This window comes from Periplaneta americana, chromosome 1 (genome assembly GCF_040183065.1).
Source record: "Periplaneta americana isolate PAMFEO1 chromosome 1, P.americana_PAMFEO1_priV1, whole genome shotgun sequence".
Lineage (NCBI taxonomy): Eukaryota > Metazoa > Arthropoda > Insecta > Blattodea > Blattidae > Periplaneta > Periplaneta americana.
This window is the reverse complement of record NC_091117.1, coordinates 210,971,711-210,983,123: the sequence shown is the minus strand read 5'-3', so window position 1 is coordinate 210,983,123 and position 11,413 is coordinate 210,971,711. Positions and strand designations below refer to the sequence as shown.

Genomic DNA, 11,413 nt, shown 5'->3' with positions numbered 1-11,413 from the left:
TATGGCAACACTGCAACAATGTATCATTAAGCCTCAAGGCATTTATTCTATTGTATCATGGTACTCTTTGTCGATGGCAACCTGTAGAGGCTACAGGAAGAAATTAGATAAATAAAAAATATGTACCATAACTGATGAGGGTGGAAACAGTGATGACGTCATATCTCAGAAACAGTTGGCTTCTGGACCCATGTTTGTTAGGAGCCTTTGCCTTGTGTCACTGTCCTCCAGTCACCCCTGCAGTTTGTACCTATAATTATTGTCAAACACGCTTTGCTATTATGTGGAGTTTCACGTATCCACGGTAGGTTTCAGAACATATCCCCTGTGGATAAGGAGGGATTACTGTATTTATTTCTTGGTGTGTAAGGATTTCCAGGTTGTTTAGTTATTGACCAGGTGTTGTTTTATCCACTTTAAATGTGATTTATTACAGTATGATTCTGGATAAATAACTGGGTATAACTTTGTATTGCAGCTCGTAATTCGTGTGAGAAAACATACAAAAAGTAAGGTTTGATTGGTACATTATAATAAGAGACAATATTTAACTTGAGTAGAGGGAAGATAAGAAGCATTCATTGTCACACCAGCGTGGAGAGCTCGTGTGGGGAGGTGGCGGTGGTCACGGAGCTCAGGTCCAGGGTCGCGGCCGGCATGCCTGGACTCACACTTCCACTCGCATCTCGAGGGTGACACGGTGCAGGTTTGCTCAGCTCTATTGGTGTAGGCGGCGTTGGCTCTCTTAGTGACTGTTGTTGCTGCTCCCTTTCACGATGTTGTTGTTGAGCCATTGCTCGCACTGCATTTGTTTTCTCCTGTAACAACGAACACAATAAAAGATTTACTCATACATTTCTGAATATCAACATTCTTTCCCAGTAGACCTATTTACACTAACCTTAATAATTTTGTACAAAATGTAGCCTATCTGAGGCTCTGGATTTCCGATTTCAAGTTGGTATTATTTATACAGATTTTTTTTAGTCTTTTGATACGACTGATCACGTTATCTTACTTTTCAAATTATCTAAATTTGGATTTTCAACAGTTTAATAAGTTAAGTAGATAGGTAGCTAGCTAGATGGATGGATGGATGGATGGATGGATGGATGGATGGATGGATGGATGGATGGATGGATGGATGGATGGATGGATGGATGGATAGATAGATAGATAGATAGATAGATAGATAGATAGATAGATAGATAGATAGATAGATAGATAGATAGATAGATAGATAGATAGATAGATAGATAGATAGATAGATAGATAGATAGATAGATAGATAGATAGATAGATAGATAGATAGATAGATCGATGGATGGATGGATGGATGGATGGATGGATGGATGGATGGATGGATGGATGGATGGATGGATGGATGGATGGGATGGGATGGGATGGGATGGGATGGGATGGGATGGGATGGGATGGGATGGGATGGGATGGGATAAGATAAGATAAGATAAGATAAGATAAGATAAGATAAGATAAGATAAGATAAGATAAGATAAGATAGATAGATAGATAGATAGATAGATAGATAGATAGATAGATAGATAGATAGATAGATAGATAGATAGATAGATAAGTAAATAAATAAGAATCCAATGTTAGAGCCTTGAGGGATGTGTAATCATAACAAGTTACCCCCACTCGCCTTCTACCGCTGACACTTTCACCTGCTTGGCGACCTTGGTACGTCCATCGCTGTAACGGTTAGCATGTCTAACCGTGAAACCGGATGATCCGGGTTCAAATCCTGATTGAAACAAGTCACCTGGTTCAGGTTTCTTCCTACATTTTCCTTCAACCAACTAAAGCAGAATTGCTGGGTTACTCGCGGCATTGGACCTCGAACTCATTTCACCACACTTCCCCTCTTTCATCAACATCTCCTTTTCTTTCCCATATTTCGGGTTTTTTCTGATGTAGAGTCAGTTACGAGTTGCCACCGAACTTGGACCCCGTGGTATGTGGTCATTAGTTGTTTGTGGTAGTGTTTATACCGTGGGCTCTCACTTGGACTTATAGTAGTTCGTGAGACTGGGGTTGAGGAACAGCTGTGATGCCTATGCGGAATGGTAGAGGGATTTCTGTAGTTGTAGGAGAGTTTGGAGGCGGCACGTAGTGAAATCTGTAGCGTGGGGAGTACCATCTACCATTTAATAGTATCTGAATAGTTCTGTAGCTTAAAAGGAATGGCATGGTGGAATAGAAGACCCTATGGTCTTAATCCTGTCAGATTAAATAAATAAACTAATAAACAAATAAATAAATAAAGTAGAGAACTACGTTACGTCAATTTACATTGTAGGCTCTCAAGTGTTGTTACGGGCTCTCAAGTGTTGCACGGGCTCTCATGTGTTGTAATAATTCACCATTAAAATGGGACACACTCACGGGCAGGAGAACGCGAATTCGATTATGCGCAATGTTCAAAACATACAGAGGTGAGCCTGCCTGGAGAGAAATAAAAAATAGGTTGCAGCCGCCAAATTACTCTTCAAGGAACGACCACTCATATAAATTGAGGGAAAGAAGGCAGAGGACGGACACTGGAAAGTTTTCTTTTCTCAATCGTACTATCAGGGACTGGAATGCTCTACCTGCAGACTTACTGAAGCCTTTACCAATAACCAAAAATGTATTTAAAAATAGGCTTAAGGACTTTACTAATAGACGGTAGTATATTATACACACTATTTAAAGGGTGTAATTGATATCTTGTTATTTGAAGTGTTCTATCAGTGAGGAAGTGTGTTGTGTCAGTGAAGTTTGTAGTGTCAGTGAAGTCTATTGTGCAAGTGAAGTGTGTTGGTGTCAGTGAAGTGGCTGTGCAAAGTATTTGAACAGTGAAATGGTTAGAAGTGTTAGTGAAATCAGGTAGAATCAGTGCAGTGAGTGAGTTGACAGCGAAATAAGTGTAGTGTCGAAAGGTACTTGTGCAGGTATGAACCTGTCAGACTCGTGGGTCTTAGTTCGAACTTAGGGTTAAGACACAAATTAGATTTACTTTAAATGTTATTTTAAGTGACCATGCTTCATTTTAATTTAGATTGCTCATTATTATTATTATTTTATTATTATTATTAATTATTGTTTGTTATTAGTTGTGTTTATTACTAATTGTCATTATTGAGTGTAATTAGTTACCACTGCCACCGGGTATTATACCCATTGCAGTGTGAATAAATACATACATACCAAGAGATAAGAATGCGAAAGTGATTCTGTGAGTGAAAGCATACTGTACGTACCTTCTGCCAAACAAAGACGTTGTGAACCATGGCACAGCCGCAGAAGATGATGCCCAGCCCGATGAAGACACTAGTCACGATGGCTGGCGTCGAGTGGAACTGGATGAACGTGTACAGAATGATTCCTGAGGAATACAGAAAACAGACATACCTGCAGTAAACAGTCATCGGCACTGAATCAGGAACAGTTCACCCTTCAATATCCGAGATCACGCCATGATTACACTGGCATGCATTTCAAAGAATGTTTTCTGCCACAAGAGAAAAAAAATTACTGATTCTAGTTAACCCAAGTATCCTGAATCCGAATCTTTATTTATTTATTTAATTTATTTAAATTTAAATATACAGAATAAAGAATATAATTACAAACAAACAAGAGAAATAGAAATAAAATAATACAAACAATATAAAACAGGAGATACAGTAGTATTAACAAAATTTGAGACCGAATGAGCAGCGCTTGTGTTCGGTCGCGTTCAGATATAATATTAATAGGCCTATAAGAGAATATAAAATAAAATAAAATAGGAAATAGAATTAAAATTACAGTTACAGAAATTATATAATACAATATTAATATAAGAGAAATATATAAAATAAAAAATAATAATAATAAAAATAAATAAGTAAAATAAAATAGGAACTAAAATTTAAATTACAGCGGCAATGGAATTATATAATATAATATTAACACTAGAGAAGAATATCATCGCACGTGAAAAGTAGGACTATATATATTTCAAAATTACAGAATACAAATATAATATAGGTTGATTAATTCATACACATAGGCTATAAATTTATTTAATCAAATTGAAGATATTAACACATTCCTAATTTTCTTGTTATTTTCTTGGGTTACATGTTAGAAGTTCTGGGTGTAATTTAGTTAAAGCATTGTACAACCGAGGGCCAAAATTAATGCTATGCTTTAGACCAGCAGATGTGAGACATTTAGGCTCTACTAATGTTAAATTAATATTTCGTCTTGTGTCATAATTATGTGTCTGTAATACAAACTTATTACGATTTTTATGATAAAATTTTAACAGCATATAGTTATAAATTTGTTCAATATTAAATACATTAAATTCAGAATAAATTAATTTAGTTGGATAATCGAAACGTTTCTTCAAACAAATTTTAATTATTCGTTTTTGTAGTAAATTTAACGGACTAAGATTAATTTTTGTACTTCCACCCCAAACAATTACACCATATTGAACGATATATCTGATGAATCTGTATTGTTACTTTCTGTATCACGTCAGGTTTTTGTGTAATTTTGAAAAGAAAAATAAGAGAGTCAAAAATGGCAAAGTTCATGATTAAAAAAATAAATTTAATACGATAATCGAAATTATACGACTACTTTTAGGTAGGCCTATTAAAAGTTGAATCCGAGCTTGTATTCAGATTTTTTCTATCGCTTATACAAATTTTTCCCACTCGAGAGCAATTACGATGGCCGTCCAGAAAGCAAGTTTCACTCGGGCCGCTTACAAAAAGAAAATACAATTTCATGGAAAGATTTATTGGAACAGATACACCATTTGTTGAGTTATTTTTCAACATATTCCCCACCGCAATTGAGACATATGTCATACCGTGGGATCAACAGAGAAATGCAGACGGCTGTCATACACTGGTTCCGATCCCAGGCGGCAGACTTCTATGACAAAGGGCTACAAAAGTTGATCCCATGGTATGTCAAATGTATCAATTCTCGTGGGGAATATATTGAAAAATAGTTCAACAATTGCTGTATCTGTTTCAATAAATCTTTCCATAAAATTGTTTTCTTTCTGTAAACGGCCCGAGGGAAACTTACTGCTCCCTACGGTGTGACGCTGTCGTGTATAGTTCCTGGGGTAGCTCAGTCGGTCGAGCATTCGTGCGCTAAGCGAAGGGTCCCGGGATCGATACCCGGCCCCGGAACAATTTTTCCTTGAAATTATTAAAATTCAAGTGTCCCAAATTTTTTGTCCGCCAGTGTAATTGGAAATTATGTTTTCAGTATTTCTAATTAGGGTGCTTAAAAGTACTTTTAGGCACGCTAATTTATGTAGGCGGAAATCAATGACTTTTGGATACTAAAATGAGAATCGAAAAGTCGTCATTATGAAACGATTCTCTAGGGATCTTGGTTACTATACCGTTTTCGCTGTAAGAAAAATCATAATGTAAACACAAGCACGTGGCTGTCATACCCGTGATGGGCTCACAGTCGAAACACTCACATGACGCAGGAAAATATAGTCAGTCTTTGGAAACCATAATCTTGTATTATTTGAAAATAAAAAAAATGAATTCTAGTTGTTAAATACAAAGAAACATATAACTTCAGTCATATGTAAAACGATATGTAAAAGAAAAGCTACTTTTATGTTTTGTTATGTACTATGAACGCGGATGAATACAAACAGTAATACCGAGGTAGTCCGTTCGTGTAACAAGCTGGCGTCACGTAAGCACGTGGTACTGAAGTATGGCTTCTGCATCCTCGGTGTGTTTGGTTATTAAACATAAGAGTAGAAACCCTCTCAAAAGCGGAGAAAAACAAATAGTCTTAAATGTATGTAATAAGTTATGTGACTTTTAATCACAGTAATTATAAAGTAAATGTTTCCTAAGCAGACGAATGCATAGTAGTGAGGTTAGGCCTACTTGACGAGTAACGGGAAATGTTTAACATGAAACAGAATGTACAACAGTAGGCGGGAACATGTACTGAGAATCTATGGCGCCAAACAGCGGCCAATGAAGCCTCACTTCAGTCACGTGCTATTGTTTACAATAGGATTTTTCTTACAGCGAAAAGATTATAGATTATTTATTCTTTTCATTTCCATTGGTGTGTGTTCAACTTACCTGTAAGAAAGACGGGGATAGAGATGAAGAAGCCACCCACAGCGCAGACTCGGGTGATGGAAGATTTTTGCAGGTACTTATTCGTCCTGAGAACAAAGACACAAAAGTAACATAAAGGAGAGTTCTGTGCTTTCTACAGCTAGAGCAGTCAAGGAGTTAATCCCTGTCGCGAGAAGTTCACGTCGACATTTAATTCTGTGAGAGCATTTGTGTTTCGTTTCTCATGCGAGCTGAAACTTCAACAACACAGGTAGGTTCGAAGTTCGACTACATCGGAACTTTACGTATCGCTAAATCATTATTCCAACCAACATGCCGGGAAGTCCTACTACTGTCTTCCTCCGACGAGTTTAGCGCTGGGACCTGAAGTATAGGGATATCCTGAACTATGTAGCACCAACAGATAGCGCACGTGTACTATGAGGGATGCGCTTTGCGTGTGCATTTGTTTTTCGGTATATAAACATTGAGGATATACGTAGTGTATTAGTATGTTAAATACTCTCAAAAACAACTAAAAATGGCAAATTTTTGTTATGTTCCTATATGTAGAAACCAGGGAAAGCGTTTTGTCTTCAATCAGGTCCCGAAATATTCTGAATATATGCTTTAAACATTAAAAAAAAATATAAGTAATAAAATTGCGCTTCGAAAGTGCTAGCTATTAAATAAAAGTAACTACTTCAAGTAAGGAATTGTTGACTACAGTTTCATTTTGGAAGAGGAAAAAGAAAAATTAATAAAAACATATGCAACCTCGACAGCGAGCTGTGTTATCTTAGATTATATGCAGTAATTGTAGGAGTCTCCGAATTTTACGCCTGCAGTAAACTCTCGATAAACTGGAATGTTTATTATCCAGGACGATCCGTAGTGAAATCCATTTCGTGAATAATGTTTTTAATGTACTGTACCCTAATTATTAAAGCCATGTTTTAAGTTCAAATTTTCAAAATCATCCCACACAGTATTCAAAACTGCATGTCCTTAACCTACAAAACGCACGACTAATCGTGATACTATTGCGATCATATTATATCATCCTACTAAAAATTGCATTTGATCTTTCTGCAACTACAGAAAAAATACGAGGAATTCAATCTCGATAGTCTCTTCCCTATAAAAAAAACACATTGGTGGCTGCATATCCTGTTTTTAGCGTACGGTTCTTAAATACTAATTATTAAAGAGGATAATATTCACTTTCGACATATTTTCTATTTTTTATTCCTGCATATTGTTCTCAAAGTTCTCGTTTAGGTTCATGAATATTCAATTTACTCGTATTTATATTCTGCATACTGCAGATTCCCCCACCCATCTCGGGGAATCGCTCAATATTATACAGGTTTACGTTATTATTTATTGTAAATTAAATTAAATTATGAGGTAAGAAAATATTGAATTATATTAAATTATACTAGGTTATACAAAATAACTGTAAATATAATTTTGACACGCACAGAAAACCAACAAGCGGGAAAACGTAATCAACTGTAGCATATGACAAAACATAGCCCTACGACATGTTGCGCCGCATGGAACGCTCCTGCCATCTGACGGTAAAACTTCGCATAAGATGTCCCTATTCTTGCCATCGGTGCGGGGGGGTTGCAGGTAGATTTTTTTGTTGCTACAGCCAAGCCGAGCCGAGCGGAGTGGGAAGTATTAATCGTCCAAAAATATGCAGTCTTCAGTTTGTAGTAGTGTGTGAATATTTCATATACATATTGTTTACCTAGGCCTATATGGTTTTGTTATTAATATATTAAATATATTGTTGCAATTTTTGCTCCAACATCTCCCTGATGTTAGCTATGTTAACATTAAATGAATTACTCATATTAAATATTTCACCGCTACAAGTTATTTTTAAGGAAACATGCTGTGGAAAAGTTTTTGGTTTTATTCTATTGGAATTTTAGAATATGTGTAATTGGTATCGTGAAAAACAGATTCCTATAATGTCATGCGAAAATCATTTCTTGGTGATATCTTACAATACAAATGAAGTAGTTTTACTTCTCAAATGAGTTCAGCGGTAGAGTATATTTAAATTGATTACTTTACAAATTTAATTCAATTCTACTAATCACTAAATTTTATAGTATGATTCTTTTTTTCATTTATATTATTGTAGTTTTATTATAATTTTTCTTTTTATTTATTTTATTGTATTTGTATTTCTGGTGGTGTGATGGCCTTAACTTCACCAGAATAAATAAATAAATCAAATTTTCTACAATACTTTTCTTCTCTGGACACGTAAGTACGAAAACTAATAAGCATACTGCTCTCGTAAATTGGGCGAATGTTTTCAGTATGATTGTACTTCATTCCAGACTGCCGCTGTCACTGTTCCCTCTCACTCCAGTACCCCGCTAGACTAGTTGGAACCGCATTCCTCTCAGCACTAAACTCCTCAGAGGATGACAGTAGAGTATATGTATCGCGAATACCTCACACTTTTCAAAAACATTTTTATGCATCTTTTGAAGACGTCACTCCGCAATAATTTATTGGTAAAGTGCATTAAAGTTGTACGTATCTTGCAATTCAGCAGACTTCAGTTCCAATCTGACGCATCAACAGGAATCTCATACAACTGACACAGCACTTTAGCTAAACTGGCTTTGCACTATCAAAAATCAGAGGGCTACAGATTCTGCATTACGATATTAACTTACATCTACCGAGAGAATCTGCACTGCAAAAGGGTCCACGAGATGCCTATACATTCGATGCGGCAGGATTTGTTCGCCAGTATTACAAGAATCTCGTTTAACCGAATTTGATGGGACCGAGACTAATACTTACTTATGGCTTTTAAGGAACCGGGAGGTTCATTGCCGCCCTCACACAAACCCGCCATCGGTCCTTAACCTGAGTAAGAATTTTAAATTATGGTTTATTTAACGACGCTCGCAAGTGCCGAGGTTATATCAGCGTCGCCGATTGACGGAATTTTGACCCGCAGTTCTCTTACATGTCAGAAAATCTACTGACATGACCCTGTAGTATTTAAGCACACTTAAATGCCATCCACCTGGGCCGGAATCGAACCCGCAACCTCGAGCACAGAAGGCCAGCGCTATACCAACCACGCTACCCAGGCCGACGAGCAAGATTAATCCAGTCTCTACAATCATATCTCACCTCCCTCAAATCCATTTTTATATTATTCTCACATCTACGTCTCGGCCTCTCCAAGAGTCTTTTTCCCCTCCGATCTCCCAGCTAACACTCTACATACATTTCTGGATTCGCCCATACGTGCTACATGCCCTGCCCATCTCAAATGTCTGGATTTAATGTTCCTAATAATGTCATGTGAAGAATAGGCCTACAATGCGTCCAGTTTTGCGTTGTGTAACTTTCTCCATTTTCCTATAACTTCATTCCTCTTAGCCCCAAATATTTTCCTAAGAACCTTATTCTCAAACGCCCTTAATCTCTGTTCCTCTCTCAAAATGAGAGTCCAAGTTTCACAACCATACAGAACAACCGGTAATACAACTGTTTTATAAATTCTAACTTTCAGATTTTTGACAGCAAACTAGATGACAAAAGCTTCTCAACCGAATAATAACACGCATTTCCCATATTTATTCTGCGTTTAATTTCCTCCCGAGTCTCATTTACTGTATATTTGTTACTGTTACTCCAAGATATTTGAATTTTTCCACCTCTTCGAAGGATAAATCTCCAATTTTTATATTTCCATTTCGGACAATATTCTGGTCACGAGACATAATCATACACTTTGTATTTTCGGGATTTGCTTCTAAATCTATCGCTTTATTTGTTTCAAATAAAATTTCCGTGTTTTAAATAAAAGTCAGATGCTTAAAAGTAAATAAGATCTCATTTTAACTGTAATTATGCGACATTATCCGTACAAATAGCAGGCATTTGTATTCCCCATTCTTATACTTGACCAGGTACTTTTCTGACAAATCCAACTTTTTATGGACGTGAAGCGGACGTTTAAAAGGATAATTTATGATGTTACTCTTAACATAGGTAGCTGATTGAAAGCCAAGTAGAGCTTTTATAAAAGTGGCTATGGAAGTATGTGGAGAGTAGAAAGCATTGGCAAAGTGCGAGTGAAAGGGTTCACAAGTATTTGCAGTTTTGGTCAGTGCAGCAGAAACATCAGCCCATATTGTCGGTGGGAATGAAGAAAACGGAAACAAATAGGCCACTGTAGGTGTTCGTCAAATAATCCTCAAATTTTGGCAATCGTTGCTCATTCTTCGCGATTGGCAGCATATCGAAGATGAAACATATTTCGACCTCTGATCTAAGTACACAAGGCCAAAACACTACCTCTAACATGCCCCAATTTCATTATTTTCTTTATAGTCATTTGACATACCAAGATTCTGAATTTTCGCCCACCAAGCCTTCGTCAAATCAAACCTACAGCCACTTATTTTTGCATAAAGCCATACTTTGTTGCCAGCATTGTGAATACTTACTTACTTACTGGCTTTCAAGGAAACCGGAGGGTCATTGCTGCTCTCACATAAGCCCGCCATTGGTCCCTATCCTGAGCAAGATTAATCCATTCTCTATCATCATATCCCATCTCCCTCAAATCCATTTTAATATTATCTTGCCATCTACGTCTCGGCCTCCCTAAAGGTCTTTTTCCCTCTGGCCTCCCAACTAACACTCTATATACATTTCTGGATTCGCCCATACGTGCTACATGCCCTGCCCATCTCAAACGTCTGGATTTAATGTTCCTAATTATGTCAGGTGAAGAATACAATGCGTGCAGTTCTGTGTTGTGTAACTTTCTCCATTCTCCTGTAACTTCATCCCTCTGAGCTCCAAATATTTTCCTAAGCACCTTACTCTCGAACACCTTTAATCTCTGTCCCTCTCTCAAAGTGAGAGTCCAAGTTTCACAGCAATACATAACAACCGGTAATATAACTGTTTTATAAATTCTAACTTTCAGATTTTTCGACAGCAGACTGGATGATAAGAGCTTCTCAACCGAATAATAACAGGCATTTCCCATATTTATTCTGTGTTTAATTTCCTCCCGAGTATAATTTATATGTGTTACTGTTGCTCCCAGATATTTGAACTTCTCCACCTCTTCAAAAGATAAATTTCCAATTTTTATATTTCCATTTCGTACAATATTCTGGTCACGAGACATAATCATATACTTTGTCTTTTCGGGATTTACTTCCAAACTTATCTCTTTACTTGCTTCCAGTAAAATTCCCGTGTTTTCCCTAATCGTTTGTGGATTTTCT

General features: G+C 36.8%; 1 protein-coding gene across 1 annotated transcript in view; it reads right to left on the bottom strand.

The window, feature by feature from the left end:
• Nucleotides 1-402: 402 nt before the first annotated feature.
• LOC138707534 (uncharacterized) overlaps nt 403-11,413 on the bottom strand; it is a 145,103-nt gene continuing 134,092 nt past the window's right edge. Inside the window, exons 3-5 of the mRNA XM_069837071.1 lie at nt 6,138-6,223; nt 3,264-3,388; nt 403-818 (exon numbers count right to left, since the gene is read on the bottom strand). Coding sequence (XP_069693172.1) covers nt 585-818; nt 3,264-3,388; nt 6,138-6,223 — 445 coding nt within the window. The 3' untranslated portion in view covers nt 403-584. The remainder of the gene's footprint in view (nt 819-3,263; nt 3,389-6,137; nt 6,224-11,413) is intronic.